This window comes from Eublepharis macularius, chromosome 7 (genome assembly GCF_028583425.1).
Source record: "Eublepharis macularius isolate TG4126 chromosome 7, MPM_Emac_v1.0, whole genome shotgun sequence".
NCBI classification, from domain to species: Eukaryota; Metazoa; Chordata; class Lepidosauria; order Squamata; family Eublepharidae; genus Eublepharis; species Eublepharis macularius.
In genome coordinates this window covers 67,223,683-67,241,602 of record NC_072796.1, presented here as the reverse complement: position 1 = coordinate 67,241,602, position 17,920 = coordinate 67,223,683, and the positions used below count along the sequence as shown (strand labels likewise).

The window sequence follows — 17,920 nt, the reverse complement described above, 5'->3', positions numbered from 1 at the left end:
CAACGATGTTGAACCTTTTGTTTGATAGATGTGCATATTCACTTTTCAGTGACACTAGTGCAATATATATTTTTCATGTAATAGATGAGAGAAGGTATCGGATAGCCTTGCTGCGGGATAGCCTATTATTCTATTTTCTGCTTTTTAACAAATTAGAAACTAAGTGAATGTAATATGACACTGTAACAGTATAAGAAGATCAAGAAGATAGACACAAGTAATGTCTTGGTCTTCCAAAAAATTCTGCAAGGAAATGTTTTTATCATTTTAGTCCCATTGCTTACATCAAGGGAGCTCAACTTTTTTTGAGCCCATGGGAACCTTTGGAATTTTGGGAGGGAGTGGTGAGTACCATCCCAAAATGGCTACCACAGGAAGTGGAGCCAAATGCAATACTCTCATCACACCTCCTGGGAAAAAGCACTGACTAAAGAAAGCCTGGATGCTTACCATTCCTCCTGATCCTTCACTGGAAAATGCTTTCATTTGAATGACAACAGCCAACAACAAGCCACGCCTTATAATAAACCTGCCCACTTTCTGAAAAGCTCATTGTCCTCCACCAAGGGAAGTACTGGTGGGCACCACCACATTGAGTTACCCTGGCTTGCATGTTTTAATAGTTAATGGGATGATGTGTTGGCCATAGCCTTTTGGGAAGGACTGGCATAAAATAGAAAGTGAACTCTCAGTGGATTATTCCTGGTTTCACAGTTGAAAAGCAGATGTTTCTACCAGTGAATCCAGTACCAGTTCTGTCATCAGTCTTCTTGCTGTCGCTGCCACTGTTTACCAGTTGGGAAAAGTTAACCAAATACTCTATAGGTAGGTGCCTGAGATAGCAGGATACTTACTGCATTGCTTCTTCCTTTTTTGAAACTATGTGAAGATCAGATTCATCAAGACTCTCCTCCTATTTTTCTGGTCTGCTGATTTGTGGGAGTGGAGTAGGCAAACTTCTCACTTTGTGCAGGACTTCAAATGAAGAGCCCCCTCCTATCTCAGGCATCTGTCTACATGGAGCCCTATTAGCTTTCCAGAGATGAAGAGCAGGAGGCAGCAGTGAGAGTGGACAGGCAGATAGCAACTTGATAATACTGATAGTTGAACAAATGGTCAAATTTCCTAGTATACACCTCTCTTTTTCAGTTGTGATGCTGGTTTGGCTCAAAGTATAGCAAAAGAGAGTGCTTTGAGTACTTCTTAATCTTGGGTATTTCTTGAAAAAGTTGTTCACCCCTTTCCCCATGCCCCACTCCATTCTGTATTTTAGAAAAAACAAGCAACAAACCTGTGAGGTTTAATGGTCAAGAATGATATTTGTGGACAATATAGTGAATGAAAAGGCCAAGAAAATAAGGAAAGCCATCAGAACCTCAGAATTTCTTTGTCTGTGACACAGACTGTTGTAATCTTAAATCTTACTTTGGTAGGATATGCATGTTGTTCAGACTATGTCATGGTGTGAATTCAGCAGATGAATTTGTACTTTATAAAACTGGCTGTCACCATTACCTTGTCTATAGAAAACAGATTGGCAAAACTAACAACAAAAATTAAAAGGCAAAATAAATACACTATTATGTTTTGGGTATGGGATGTTCATGAATATTTTGACAGCTGGGAGAATCTAACTGGTGACATTAAATGTTGACTAGAATATTCTGTGAGGCAAAGTTTGGTCGGAATTAAATCTTCTTCCCTAAGGTCAGGAAGAGCTGTGTGGTCAAGACAGGAAGGTATCCCAGAATAAAAGGAAACTTTGGGGCAAAAATTTGTACTTTATAAAATCCTAGACAGAAAACTACTGAGACAGGGAGCAAGTAAATAATAATTCAGATTTGATTTTAACTAGCCAGTTAATGATTTAGCTATTTCCAAGATGGAAGTAGGCAGACAAGGAAATGTTAAAACCTGAAAGTTAAAGGTGAGGGAGCCAATTATGCATAGAGCTGCCAGATCCCGAGGGTATAGATATCCTAGAAAGTTCCTGGACCTTAAAAGAAGGAAAAAATCCTCCAAATGCTGCTTCTTCCTACACCTTAGCGCTTAGATGGTATAGTGAAATTCTCTTCAGCTCTTAGCATGAGACTTTCCTAAGATTTTGGCCTACAAATTCATGGAAGCAGCCATACTTGAAATGCGCTGAAAACAAAATGCAATGTGAATTTCACAAATGATGAATGCTGCTGTAGTACGTAGCAATCTTGTCTTTAGATAGGATATAAGAGTGCAGCATACTGGACAGAAGCAGCAGATATTGGGCATTGCCTTGCCTTTTCCATTTGTCTTTGGGACCAGCAGATCTGGGGCCTTTCCTCTGCACTGCAGAGTTTAAAACCTGAGAACTGTAATGGCAACCTTATGGTTATAACCCCTTATGTATGTCAGTCTCCTGAACCATTACATTAGCAGTGGGGAGCTGTACTGCCGGGATTATATTGGGCTATATTTGGAAAAATTTTCATACAAGATTAGGAGAGAGACTGTGCTCAGTGGAAGAGCATTTGCTTTGTATGCAGAAAGTCCCAGTTTCAATCCCCAGCATTTCCAGTTAAGGATCAGGTCATAGGTGATGCGAAAGACCTCTGCCTGAGAGCCTGGATAGCCAGTGCTGTCTGAATAGATAATACTGACTGTGATGGGCCAATGGTCTGAGTCAGTATAAAGCACCTTCACATGTTTATGTATTAGCATCTCTGCAGGTGTATATGAAAAGGTAATTCCATTAAAGTGATGAGTAAAGACAGTTTTTGTAGGTATTCCTACCCCTTGCGACTGCTAGTTTTTAATTATGCATTATCAAGGACAGCTGAATCCACAAGCTGCCCTGAATGGAAGGTCCAGAGCAAAATTCTCAAAACTGGGAGTGTCCTCACTTCCAGGGTAATGAGGTGCCACCCACCTCTCTTGACTAAACCTTCATCTGTCGAACAGAGAGGCAAGTTCCCAGCCCTATCTGAGTTCCACTAAACAACTATTTGGGTAGCTGTGACCAAAATGGGCCAAAGTACTAGATACAGATTGAAGCTTGCAAATTCCCCAGAACACACACAAGAGTTTATTAACAGATGAACAAAAGAATGCAAACACAGAACTGTGCCGAGAGGAAAAAAGCAAAACTAGCTAGTATGCCATTGCACACTTGAACAGACTTTCAGTCTCCCAACCTGAGGTTACTTTTCAGGCTAAACCAAAAAGAGTCCAAACAAGGTTCCAAAGTCTCAAGAGCCAGAGACAGAATCCTGTTCTGGCACAGAACAAGTGGGCAGGTCCAGAGCACAAAAGCAAGTAGCAGAAAGCCCTTCAGCAATCATACAGAGTCCAAAAGCAAAAAGGATTCTGGGATAGAAAGTTAGAATGAGGACCCTTATTTTATTTTTTTAAAAATCCTGTAGCAACTGGTCTGATCCCAATTAGCCAGTCAAGGACAGTGCACATACTCTCACCCAAGGTCCTTTGCTAGAATGATGCAATGTAGGTGCAAGATCTTGAAGCTATGACATCATTGCACCTCCATAGTTCCATCCCAGTTCTGAAATTGCAGAGCCATGATGACTTTATAAGCCTCTGTCAGACTCAAAACCTGAACTGAAAAGAAGAACAAAAAAAAGGCTGAGAAAGTCAGTATCTTGACTAGAGGTGGGCACAAACAGCAGTACGAACAAAAAAAAAAGCCATGAACAGCCCGATCAGCTGTTCACAAGCAAGCTGTTCGTGAGGCCCTGTTTCCGATGAACATGTGTTCGTTCCAAGCCCTGTTTGTGGTGTTCATCAGCCATTCCTCAAGCCAGATAGTCTGGCACCTTTCAATCAATTCCCTTGGCAACAGTAGGCACGGACTTTCTGAACTCTGTCTGAACTCCTGTTGCCCTGGAAACCCCAATCTAAGCCCAGGGGCACTTTACCCCTGAGTCAGTCACTTGTCAGGGAAAACCCTGACAAGGGCTGATTGCAGCCTGCCTGGGTTTAAATTTCCCTCTCCCTGCTGCTGTGCAGCGCAGGAAGAGGGACATTTAAATCCCCCACTCAGCTGCTTGTCAGGGAAACCTGACAAGTGCAGCCTGCCGGGGTGAAACGCCCTTCTCCCTGCTGCTGCAGAGCAGCAAGGAGAGGGGCACTTCACCCCCAACTCAGCCGCTTGTCAGGGGTTTTCTGACAAAGTCTCCCCTCCTCCCTCCAGCCGGCTGGAAGGAGGGAGACTTTGAAGGGAAGGAGATTCCCCACATGGCATGGGGAACCTTCTTCCCTTCAGAGTCTCCCCTCCCTCCAGCTGGCTGGAAGGAGGGAGACTTTGAAGGGAAGGAGGTTCCCCATGCCATTTGCAAACAGCGCAGGGAACTTTCTTCCCTTCCAAGTCTCCCCCCTCCCTCCCATGAACAGCCAACCGTGAACATGTTCGTGAACAGGGTCAATTTCATGGTTGTTCGTGATTCCTTGTTCGTGGATGGCAACAAACAACGAACATTGTGTTCGGGTTTTTTTCCTGTTTGTGCCCACTTGTAATCTTGACATGTGTATATAAATCCTTCAAATCCTTCAAAGGGATGAAATAAGATCTTGGAGTCTTAATCAAAACACACTGAGCTCTGTCAATATAATCAAACCTGCTGTAACTTTGATAAAAACATAAGTTTACTTGGTACATAGCAGAGGTTATATTTGGAGTTCCAGAGATATTTGTGGTCAATACTCGCTTCAACCTTCCCTGAGACCTTTGGCATACACTCTGATACAGAGTTTTGAACCTAGATCTTCTCAGTTCAGGTGCACCACTTTATCTGTTATTATGCACTAACATTTAAATGGATCAAAACTCCGTGTGCTCCATCAGGCATAATTCACCAGGTTGCAGTAGGGGAATACAGTGCATATGAAATGATGTATTTCCCACTTATCCTGTCAGGCACAGATTTGTAAACACTTAAGGGTTGAGAGTGGCTCTGGATATATGAGCGTGAGCATGTCTTTGCATATGTCTTTAAGAAAGGTTTTCAGAGTACATCATGCAAATATTATTTTCTGTGACTTATATAAGCATTCTAAATCATACTGAATTATCCTTGTGGTAAATTTAGCTATCCCACTATATTTATAATTCCTCTAGCTTTTTACAGATGTATATGCCATCTTTCTAAAATTAGGTTAATGAATGTAAAGAGCAAGTTAAATAAAAGAATCAAAATTGGTCTGTTTTAGAGTAATCAACAAATTAGCTTATTTGATTGTATCTCCAGCATATCTGGAGATTTAAAACTTTGCTTGGGGACTAGTAAATTTTCTGTTGGAGCTGTCATTAACTTAGATTGGCTAGATTTAGAGTGTTATTCCACTGGCTTTATGTAAGTTTCATCCCTGATCCTGGGAAGATCTCTAGGGGCTAATTTACAAATCTTTGTACAGATGTGTTCTGGGAGTTTCCACCTGGGAGCTCTCCCCTGCACCACTGTCCCTGACTGAAAATGGCCCAGGAGAGCCAGTATTTGCCTATTTGGCAGGATTGGGAGAGGGTGAAGCCTCTTCCTGTGCACATCTGACAATTAAGCTCCCAGCAAGGACTTCCAGATGCATCTCTGATAGGGATGTTCACCCGAAAAATATTCAGGTTTCCTGCTTCAGGTAACAATCTGTAATAACCAGAATCCCGAAGCTGCAAGCTGCTTCAGGATTCGGGTGTTTAGATTGCTTTGGTATGCTCTGTAAAGATTTGGGAGCACACTTATCACCCCGCTGCCCCATAGCTTTTGTCCTCCAATCGGGGAAGAAAGCAGTGACATGTTTAAAAGCCACCCTTTTTGACCTGCTTGCAAGCAGCACAAAAAGAGTGGCTTTAAATTTTAAACCTTGTGCTGCTTGCTTCAGCTGATGGGTGGGGGAGAAGGCTCCCCCACCTATCAGCTGAAACAAGCTGCGCGGGGTTTGAAAGCGCCTCTTTCCGTGTCACTTGCAAGTGGTACAAAAAGGGGTGCTTTAAGTTTTGCGCCGCTAGGTTCAGCTGATGTGAGGAGGGCTCCCCCACCTGTCAGCTGAAGCAAGCGGCATGGACTTTGAAAGCGCCCCTTTCTATGTTGCTTGCAAGTGGCAAAAAAAGGATGGCTTTCAAACTTCCTGCCTCAATGCTTTTTTCTCTCATGGGACGGGGAGGAGAGAACACTCCTGCTCCTCAAAAAGGGGGGGGGAAGCAGCGGGGTAGGAAGTTTGAAAGCAGGCAGCACTTTCCTGACTGTTTGCAAATGCAAACTGCTAGAAAAGTGCTGCAAGCTGCTCCCACTTGACCCGAAGCTTTCCAAAGCAATCCGAATCACTTTGGAAAGCTTTGATTCGGTATTTCCGAATCGGGCCAGAAATGATGGGGCCGATTCAGGAATCCTGAATCTTTCCAAATTGGGCCCGATTTGAGTGTTTATCTCGAATCAGAATCACGAACCACACACCCCTAATCTCTGACCCTGTGTCCTTATGATAGTCATATGTCCACTGTACAGAGTTTGTGAATTGGTCTTAAATAAGATTGTATAACTTTAAAGAACTACACCAGGACTTAACAGGAGTTTAACATTTTAAAATCAGTTTGGTGTAGTGGGTAAGAACGATGAATCTCTAATCTGGAGAACCGGCTTTGATTCCCTGTTCCTTCCCCTGAAGCCAGCTATGTGATCTTGGGTCAGTCGCAGCTCTTCCAGAGCTCTCTCAGCCCTACCCACCTCACAGAGTGATTGTTATGGGAATAATAATAACATACTTTGTAAACCACTCTGAGTGGGTGTTAAGTTGTCCTGAAGGGCAGTATATAAATTGAATGTTGTTATTGTTGTTGTTCTTATCCTTATAGAAAATTAGCATTTTATGCTTTGACTAACAACTTTGGCAGCATATTAATTTCCTTCATATTATTTTTGTTTAACAAGGTAAAGCTAATTTGTATTCTGTTATGTTGTTTTATAAGCTATGATAGTAATGTTGATGTTAGAGCTTTTAATATTACCCATCCAGAATTTGAGTTATACCATCTGTGCATAAACAACATCCAAACAGTTCTCTGGCTGAGTACAAAACTTCAATAATGCCACTATTCGAAAAGTGTTAAAAAGAAATCCCAATGTGTTGTACATATTTGGACTAAATGTAAACTTTTTAATGAAAAGGTCTGTTAGAAATCACTTTGAAATACATTAGGTTATAGCCAAAGATGCTGTTCCACTCATGCAACAACATTTGTGTAGGCAGAACAGCACTTCTATTTGCAGAGGAGGGGAGGATGATTCCAGTGTGTCAAGATTGTGGAGTTAGTCATTCTTTTAAGCACTTTTTAAATTCTTTTTTGCTCATATCTATGTGCAGTGTCTGTCTGATAAAAATGATTGTTTCATGGGTATTTCTTCCACAGATCACACCACCTCCTTCACTGTCAGATCCACTTAAAGAACTCTTTCGACAACAGGAAGTTGTAAGGATGAAACTTCGTTTGCAACACAGTATTGAAAGGGTAAGGCTACTATGAAATCTTGAATGTAGATTGATGTCTTTATGTAAGGTTAGCTTGATGCCCGTGCTTCGCTACGATATTTAACTACTTTAATTCCAGTTGTAATACTAATGGGTATGTAACATTTTTTGGTTTGTGGGGGTTTTTTTGGAGTTGATTTTGTAGTATAATAGCATTGTACCCAAACTTCACAAAGGTGTTTGAATAAAGTGAAGCGTGTTGATGCCGAAAACTGATGAAGTGGATTTCAAAATGTAACATCTGTTGAAGAGATTTTAAAAGGAAAAGATTGTAGTGCAATAAATAAAGTGAAAAATACGTACAACCTTTTTTTTCCCTACTGAAGGACCTCTTTGTAGACGTCATTGGTGGTTTTCCCCTCTGGTGCTAGGATCACCTGGCGGCTGGGTGAGCTCACTGTGGAGCAGGCCACGTAGAACTGCCCATGTGAGAAGCAGTCCTCCTGCAAGTCAATTCCTGTTGCCTTCAGTGCCTGCCCCTGGGACTTGTTCATCGTCATAGCAAAGCAGGCCTTGAGGGGGAACTGCAGTCTCTTGAATTTGAAGGGGTTCTCTGATGGTATGTGTGGTATGAACACCGACCCCCCCCCCAAAAAAAACTGCCAGTGAACAATGTGGCCTTGATGATTTTCCTGTGGAGGCTTTCACTCATAGTCTGGTGCCATTGCAGAGTTTGGGTGGGCTGATGTTCTGGAGCAGCATCACTGGAACCCCTACTTTGAGGAGAAGCTTGTGGGCTGGGAAGCCAGGAGGGTTGAACATATTGAGGAACTCCACAGGATAGTGGACCACATCATCCATTTGCACCACTGAGTCCACAGATCTGTACTCCATTTTGAGTGAGTTAAGTTGTGTTTCATTAATGATGGTAGCCTTGTCGATCTGGGGGGTCAGAATGGGACGCTTGCACAGCCAATCCATGGACTTCTCCATGATAGTGACGGTATCAAGGTATATCGTGGCTGTTAGGTCTGCTAGAGTCGTCACTACTGTGCCCAGGCCTGCAGGGATGGTCACCTTTCCTTTGGACTTGGGATACTCTCCATCCCCTATTTTTAGTAAGAGTTCAGAGAATTCCCCAGCAGACACCTCACCGCTCAAGTCGACCCTCATGTTCTTTCTTAGTGAGAGTTTCCTGATGAGGGGCCACAGATACAACGCCTTGACACACACGGTAACCTTGTCAGCTTGAGTTCCCCTTGGGACTACTGGCAGAGTCTGCTGGAAGTCTCCAGCCAGCAGCACGGTGACTCCCCCCCCCCCATCACTCTCTTGTTACCCCTGACATCTTTGAGGATTATGCTCAGTGCCTCAAAACACCCCTTAAGCACCATGGTGCTCTCATCCCAAACAATGAGCTTACAGTTCCACAGCACTTGGGCCATGTTGCTTTGTTTTGAGATGCTGAACAGGGGTGTTTCTGCATGGATGAGGTTAAGAGGTAGCTTGAAGGTAGTGAAGGATCATATGCCTTGCCTGAGTGAGCTCATCTTCCATGGAAGTGAGCAACTCTCTATTCCAGGATTGCTTTGCTCATAGAGAGACTGCCACTCTGTGCACCTTGGGGTGATCTTGCTGGTACTTGACCACTGCTGCTTGGTGCACTGCAGGAGCAGGACATGCATATTTCCTTGCTGCCTCTCTAAATTGCTTACTCTTTCTAGCATCGGAGTATCTTGCAAGACATCTGCCAGAAGGCTTCTTGGCAGCAGTAAGAGGTGATGGCTGCAAGAGGTGTGAGATGGAGTTGGACTGAGGGGTGCTGTGGTGGGCACTTCGGCAGGTTCATGTGAGAGGTTTGCATTGAAATGGCCCCTAGAAAGGTTGTGTACCATCTCACCATGAACATTTAAAAACTCAGCTGCCATACTGACTTTTATATAAAATCCCTATTCAGGAGTCTTGTACTGTCTTTCTTCAACTGTCTGCAGTTTCCTTTGCCTGATTTTTACCTCAGAACACAGAGTTCCACAGCTGACCCATCAGCCTGCCAGCCACACAGGAAAGCCAGGCCCCACAGGGAGGTTGGCAACCCTAGACTGGGAGGTGTATTTTCACTTCAGGACACATTCAGTGGCTCCCAATAGCAAGTATATACTCTTTAGAATGTTGGAGAGATGACCAATCAAGGACACATATGCAGATGACCTCAGGGAAGAGTGGCAGTTGGCGGGCGGGGGGGAGGACCCTGCCAACCACATAGGGAAGCTGTATCCCTATGGGAAAACACATACCCCCTTAGGGGGCGATTTTTTAAAAATCTCTTCTTAGTGAGCCTCTACACCAGCGATCCCCAACCTTTTTGGCACCAGGGACCAGTTTTGTGGAAGACAGTTTTTCCACCGACTGGGGGCGGGGCGGGGGATGGTTTCAAGATGATACAATTGTGCACTTTATTTCTATTATTACATTATATAATGAAATAATTATAGAACTCACCACAATACAGAATCAATGGGAGCCCTGAGCTTGTTTTCCTGAAACTAGACGGTCCCAGCTGGGGGTGATAGGAGGCGGCAGGCAGCGGCAGACACAGTATAAGGCCGGTACTCATAGACCAGTCATTGGAGAGGGCAGCAGCAGCCAGCCAGCAGCTACAGCACACAGCTGCCCAGCAGCTGCATCACCACACAGTCTATATTTTTAGCGCAACTGTGCGGGCAGGAGGCCAGTGGCGCTTCTCCATTCTCCAGCAGCGGCCACACCACTGGAGGAGAGGAAGAGGCAGGCAGAGGCAGACTGGGATGGATGGCAGGCGATGCTCAGGGCGGCTGGCTGTCCAGCCAACCCAGTGGTGACCTGAGAAGGCAGAGGCAGACTGGAGCAGGCGGCGCTCAGGGCGGCTGGCTGCCCGGCAGTGTCCCGGCACACGAAGGCATGAGGGCAGGGCAGCAGCAGCAGCTCCAGCAAGTGCAGCCACACCGACCACAGCACGAGACAGCAACTGTGCGTGTGCCAGCTGGGAGTGAGAGGAGAGACCCAGAGACATGATGGGAGTCAGCTGGCCAGGCGAGGTGATATTTATAACAAAAAGTGCAGGGCTGGACAGGTGCAGGCGAGGCGCAGCCGCCCCTCCCAAGACGGCGACCACCTACCTTGCCTGTTCCCTGGAGCCGGCTATGTGCACGCCTGCCACTCACCTCCTGTGCGGCCTGGTTGCTAACAGGCCACGGACCAGTACCGGTCTGCGGCCCGGGGGTTGGTGACCCCTGCTCTACACCACAAAAGGAACGTCCTCCCCAAATTTCACGCTTCTAGGTCCAGGGGTTTGGGCTGGCCGTTGATGAGTCAGTGAGGACACTTGTCTTTATATATATAGATTGAGGTTACTTCTAAAAGGTTTATCATTTTAAAGAGGAGGAAAGGATGAGAAAAGAAATTACAGTTATGTATTGAAACAATAAGGAAATACAAAATTGGACAGTTCCTCATTTGCCAACATGGTGGCATTAATATTGCTTTTTAATAAGAAATTAAAGAACCTAAAACATAAAAATTGCAAGTGCCTAATTACCAACCATGTGAGCCATAACAGTGTACAAACCAGACAAGTAAACTTAAGTGAGCAAAAATCCACAAAACATTTAAAGGATATGTTGTGGAAAAAAATAATGAAAAACAATTGTCTACTTTAAAGTTTATATTTAATCAATTTTGAACCTTTACAGCAGAATCAAATTAATGAATGGTTTATAGTGTTATTTAGAATGACTACTGTTTGAAGTTTATGTTCACTGTCCGTCTTCTGTGCAGACACACATGGGACTGCGCCTGCGCAGGCCTGCCGACCAGATTTTTCTTTTCTAGCCAACGTCCACTAGGGGGTGCACGTACGCACCAATGCGCATGCGCGGCTTTTCCCGCCCGAGCGACATTGGGCGACGTCGCCCCCTTCCCGTCAGTTTCTTCTTTGCCGCCGACCGGTGAAGATCTAGCTGTCCGCTGTGAGAAGAAACGCCATTTTGAGAGTGAGATCGTTCAGTTTTTTCTGTCAGAGTATGTCTGAGAAGTCGCTGTTTAAGCGTTGTTCGACCTGTTCAACGAAAAAGAACAAGAACGGATGGCCATTCCGTTTGTCTCGAGTGCTTGGATGAAGGACACATCATTGAGAGATGCGAGCATTGTCAACGGTTCACGCCTAAGGCCAGGGCTGAGAGGGTGAACAGGTTGAATGCCTTGCTTTGGAGGAGGGCTATGCGGGCATCGGGAGCCCCTGATACCCCTGGGGGACCACCACCAGTTAGTGGGACGGCCAAAACCCCTTCGGTGGTCGGACAATCCGTTCGTGGCTCCGCTTCCACCTCTCGTTCCCGCTCGCCAGATTGGATCCGACCAGCCCCGACTCCGGCCTCGGATCCGAAGGACGCTTCGAGCTCCGCATCGGATCGTAAACATCAAACCCCGAAGTCGGATCCAGCTCGGAAGCGGCGACACCGCTCCAAGTCCCCGACGAGGTCGGAACTGCCCTCCACACCAGCTCCGAAGGTGCAGAGAACTTCATTGGATCCGAACATCCCGGCCAGATCGGCTCCTGAACAGTCGGATCCGACGCCAGCGGAAGCAACATCATCGGTTCCGAAGCATGCGGAGCCGATTCGCCTCAGCCTCATTCCGAAGCCTAGTAACAGGTCGGAACCGAAGGCTTCGGATCCGTTGCCTATTTTGACACCGCCGGATCCGATGGAAAGGAGTCAAAGCGCCGAACCGGGCTTAGCCTCCAAAGGCAAGAAGAAGGCTAAAGAGAAGTCAAAGCACAGGCAATCGACTTCTGTCCAAACTGATGAGGTGCTCTGGGAGAGGCCCGTGACCCCTTCGCCGCACCTGTCACCTCCGTCGTACCGATCCTCTGATGATGACGGTGACCTGCCCGACGCCCCACCTCGCGTGACCCAGAAGTGGTCTACTGGCGACTACACTGGCAGAGAGAACCTGCCTTATCACTTGTCTAGGAGCGGATATGACAGGGAGGGCTCCCTCTATGCAAGGTCTCACAGATCCTATTCTCCATCTTTTGACAGAGAATATTGGGGTGACACTCGGAGTGAGTTCTCCCACTATGGTTCTCCCGGGCGTGCTTCGCCCTACTGACAGCCTGAGCCTTACCAAGGCCCAAGCCCTAGCCCTCCGTCTGACCCGTCACCTGATGACATCATTATTGGGACAGGTCGTATTTCATTTACGGAAGACTACCGGCTCTATACTGAGCAGATGATCCGAATGGCCCGTTCTTTGGACATTGAGATCTCGGCAGTGGATCCGAAACCAAAGGATAAGATCCTGCAGTATGTCCAGTCTGGGAATCCTCCAACCATTGCATTCCCGTTTACTGAAGATTTGGTAGAAATCATCAACACGATCTGTGAGAAGCCAGCCTCAGTTTACCCAACGTCTCGTAAGCTGGAAGCTCTGTATAAGACGAGAGATGACGTCTGTACGTATCTCTTTGCGCATCCACTGCTTTCGTCCCTCATTACTGAGGAGATGCAGACCCGTCAACGCCCATCGACAAAGAGAGCAGAAAGCTCAATTCTTTGGGCAAGAAATTATATTCTTCTGCTGCCCTAACACTCAAGATCTCTAATTACTCGGCCATCATGGGTACCTATCAAATTTTCCTCTGGAATCGCATGGCAGTCTTCATGGAAAAGCTTCCAGCAGACCAGAGAGTGTTGGCGAAGGTAGTGCTTGATGAGGCCCTACGATTGTCACGACAACAGATAAATGCTGTCCGCGACACAGTTGGCACCTCTGCGAGAACATTAGCATCATCCATCGTGCTCCGCAGACACTGGTGGCTCCGCACAATTGCACTGCCTGTCGAGACACGAAACAAAGTGGAAAATCTGCCCTTTGAGGGTCAGTCTCTGTTTTCGTCAAAAACGGATGAATCTCTGTCGCAGAAACTTAAAGATCGGCTGACAGCCCGTTCCTACGGTATTCTCCCAACCAGGCCATTCACCGAGAATCGATTCCAGTATCGTTCCTCGCAGGGCTATCGTGGTCGACAGCAGAGATATCAACCGTATCTACGCTATGGGTCCTACAGGCAGTTCCAGCCGCCTGCAAGCTCCTTCCAGCACCGGAGGCCTAGCTACCGCCCACGTCGCGGTCAACAAGCCCACAATGCTAAAGAGTCAGCAACTCAACCAAAGCAGTTCTGACTAGAATTTGAACAATCTGTCGTGTTCGGTAACAGATTGGCTCAGTTTGCCTCAGCATGGGCAGAGATTACCTCTGATAGTTGGGTTCTTAACATTGTTACAGTTGGATATAAAATTCAGTTTGATGTTTACCCAGTGTTGTCTCTTCCTGATCACTCAGCACAATCCTCTTCTGATAGGTTACAGGCTGAGGTTGTAGCACTGCTGGAGAAGGGAGCCGTACATGAAGTACTCCCCCAGGACCCCCTCTTGGGTTTTTACTCTAGGATGTTCCTTGTAGACAAGAAGGATGGAGGTGTACAACCCATCTTAGACCTGAGAGAATTGAATAAATTCGTTCTCGTTAAGCGGTTCAGAATGCTTACCTTAAATACAGTCCTCCAGTTAATGCCTGAGGACATGTGGTTCGCCGTCCTGGATCTCAGGGACGCATACTTCCACATTGCCATCCTCCCTAGTCATAGGAAATACCTCAGGTTCCTTTGTAACAGTAAGACCTACCATTATCAGGTAATTCCTTTTGGATTATCAACAGCCCCCCGGGTTTTTTCTAAATGTATGGCTGTTGTAGTGGCATACTTGAGGGAACAGGGTTGTACCATCTATCCCTATCTTGATGATTGGCTTTTGGCAGCACCCTCTGCTGATGCACTCCTGGCCCAAATTAATAAGGTGATGCTCACCTGCTCCAGGTTGGGACTTTTGGTTAACCTCAAAAAATCTAACCTTACCCCATCCAGGAGAATACTTTTTATCGGTATGGAACTGGATGGCAATGTAAATAGAGGTTTTCTGCCCAGGGAACGTCCTCTAAAGATTGGCAGGATGGTAAATCTCTTTTCGAGATGTAGGTTCCATTCGGTAATGGCTATCCAGCGGCTGCTGGGCCTTATGGCCTCTTCTACGGCAGTTACCCCTATGGCCCGGTTGCACATGCTACCTCTCCAGCTATGGTTCCTGTCTGTTCATGATTTTGAACACGAATCCCAGAACAAGCGGTACTCCATCCCTAGAGGGATTATCCGTACCTTACGATGGTGGCTTAATGAGACTAATCTCCTTGGGGGTGTTGCATTTGGTTCCATCCAAACCGAGATCACAATCTCGACTGATGCCTCCATGATAGGATGGGGAGCCCAGTGTGGAGCCCTTAGGGCACATGGGGTTTGGTCAGAGCAGGAAAGGGAAGATCACATTAACCTGCTAGAATTGAGAGCGGTCCGTTATGCCCTTATCGCAAATCGCAGACATGCTGCAGCAGAAATCCGTTCAGGTACTCACGGACAATTGCACCACGATGTTCTACCTGAACAAGCAAGGGGGCACTACCTACAAGGCCCTCTGCGACGAGGCCGTTCGGATTTGGGAATGGGCCATGGACAGAGGTGTGTTCATTCATGCGGTCCATATTCCTGGCACCACCAATGTCATCGCGGACAAACCAAGTCGTATGCGATCCGACAGCTACGAATGGACCATAGCAGACGGCTACCCGAACGCCATCTTTTTGGACTGGGGGTTCCCAGACATAGACCTCTTTGCATCGGAGGACAACAAGAAGGCCCCACGATTTTGCTCCAGGGGAGGTCTAGGTCACCACTCCCTCGGGGACGTGTTCCAGATACACTGGACAGGGCACCTGTTTTATGCCTTCCCTCCGTTCCCGCTGTTGTCTCGAATCATCAGCAAAATTCAGAAGGATGGGCCTCACATGATTCTAGTGACACCCTTTTGGCCCAGACAAGCTTGGTTCCAACATGTCATGCAGCTTTCACAGGGGTTATATTATCGGTTCCCTCTGAACCCGGACCTTCTGTCCGACAAAGGGATTTGGTATCACGACCTACCCAAACTGAGCCTCACTGCTTGGCACATTATGGGTCGGAAGGGATGTCTGACAGAGTAGCTGAGATTTTGCTGAATGCACGTAGGGACACTACTCACAGATCGTACTCTGCTAAATGGAAGAGTTTTGAAGCCTGGGCTAATAACAGAGGGCTGAATGTTTGAGATTGCCATCTGTCATCTGTTTTTGAGTTCCTTCTGTCTCTAAAGGATGGGGGACTCTCTAATTCCTCTATTAAAGTTTATTTGGTGGCTATTTCAGCCTTCCACCCTAAGATAGATGGGAAAACGGTTTTCTCCCACAGTTTGTCGAAGTCTTTTTTAAAAGGGTTGTATAACATGTTTCCACAGGTCAAGGAAATTGTTCCCCAATGGTCACTGCAAGTAGTATTGGCAGGGCTTATGAAATCGCCCTTCGAACCGCTGGCTACTTGTGAATTAAAATGGTTGTTCTGGAAAGTGGCTTTCTTGATCGCCATTACATCTGCCCACAGAGTTAGCGAGTTGGCAGCTTTAAGATCGGATCCTCCCTTTTTGAAGGGCCATCAAAATAAAGTAGTTCTGAGACCTGACCTTCATTTTAGCCCCAAAGTCTCTACTCAGTTTCATACCTCGCAAGACATTGTCCTGCCTATATTCTTTCCTGACCCTACTAATAATTCTGAAAGGGCCTACATTCCTTGGATGTGAGAAGGGCTATTTTATTTTACCTTCAACGTACCTCACAGTTTAGATGTGCCAAACAACTATTCGTTTGCTACTATGGGCCCAGGAAGGGAAAAGCTGCTACAGCTCAGTCAATCTCTCGCTGGGTTACTCAGACTGTTAAGGCTTGCTACTTACATGCTAAGTTACCTTGTCCTTTGGAAGTGAAAGCTCATTCCACTAGGGCGCAAGCTTCTTCTGCGGCCTTCCTTAGGGGAGTGCCTTTGCTAGACATCTGCAGGGCTGCAACGTGGTCGTCTTCCGACACGTTTGTTAAACATTATGCACTAGATGTGTGGGAAAGGAAAGAGGCTGCTGTTGGTCAAGCAATACTTCAGTCTCTTTTTCAATGAGAACACATGCCCGCCTCCTGGGTAAGTGGCTTGTGAGTCTCCCATGTGGGGCTGCACAGAAGACGGACAGTGAAAACAGAGTTGCGCTTACCGTAACTACTGTTCATTGACATCTTCTGTGCAGACACACAACCCTACGTCAATGAACAGTAGTTACGGTAAGCGCAACTCTGTTTTACTCTGCTGTTAATACAAGCAAGAATTGATGTATTCTGATTTTTTGTGCTTTTTGTTATTTAAATTGTTCTATCTTGTGCCTTATTTGCTTTTCTTGGTGTCAATGACATAATGGTACAGCAGTAAAGAAGCTCTGGGAAACATAACATCTATCAATGTAAGGCATGGTATTTAGGGTTTCTTTTTGTTAGCTGCTGTAGATGTTGAGGACTAGGTAGTCTTAAAAGTAAATCCAGAATTCCAAATGGTTGATATTACAGTGATTTCTGATGTAATTTTAATCCTAAAATGAGTCAATTGTAAAAATCCCATTTTAATTCCCTATTATTTGTATTAGCAGAGCATTTACATTGAACTTCCTGACATTAGTAAACACATTTTTTTAATTCTTTGTATCTGGTTTACCATGTCATGAAAATCTATAAAGGAATTTAGTAAAAATATTGAGACGCTTTTTTAAAAAGTAAATTTCCAAAATTATATCTATTATGCAAATTAATATTTAAGATTGTTATAAAATATGTGAAACATTCATTACTTAAAAATGCTAAATATCCTTATTTTTAATTCAAGAAATTTAGTCACTATTATAGAGAATCTTTGCAAATGTTAGTTTCTGAAGCAAAATCTCACATAATTTTCTGTATAGAAATTCTTGAATTGTGCTATGCTTGTTACCAATTTATAGAGAGAGGTTACTTCAAAATCAGACAATGTACTTCAGAGAGGAAAGGTTGTGTGAGCAAATGGTTGTGTTAATTAGATAATATTTAAGTCTACCTGTTATTTTTTTGTTTACCTAGGAAAAGCTTATTGTTTCCAATGAGCAAGAAGTTCTGCGTGTCCATTATCGAGCCGCAAGAACTTTAGCTAATCAGACTTTGCCATTTAGCGCATGCACAGTACTGCTGGATGCTGAAGTGTACAATGTGCCCATGGACACCCAGGTAGGAAAGGGCTAGAAGTGAGCCCGACTGAATAAATCTGAGTAGGATTCTGTGTAGACCTGTTTCCAACTGATCTGTAAGTCACTCTTCTTCAATTCATTCTCTGAAAGCATTGGATAGATATCAAATTAACACTTGTACCTATTTATTTGGAATTGGCACCTCTCTGTTTATATAAATATTTACTTGTGGTCCCCGGCCCTAAGGAAGCCCGCCTCGCTTCAAC

At 45.3% G+C, this 17,920-nt stretch overlaps 1 protein-coding gene across 3 annotated transcripts in view; it reads left to right on the top strand.

Annotated features, from left to right (window-relative positions):
• The window catches only part of ANKRD12 (ankyrin repeat domain 12), a 135,948-nt gene that overhangs the window by 91,439 nt on the left and 26,589 nt on the right, over positions 1-17,920 (top strand). For all 3 annotated transcript variants that reach the window (XM_054985592.1, XM_054985591.1, XM_054985593.1), the window contains 2 exons: positions 7,388-7,486; positions 17,551-17,694. In XM_054985592.1, coding sequence (XP_054841567.1) covers positions 7,388-7,486; positions 17,551-17,694 — 243 coding nt within the window. The remainder of the gene's footprint in view (positions 1-7,387; positions 7,487-17,550; positions 17,695-17,920) is intronic.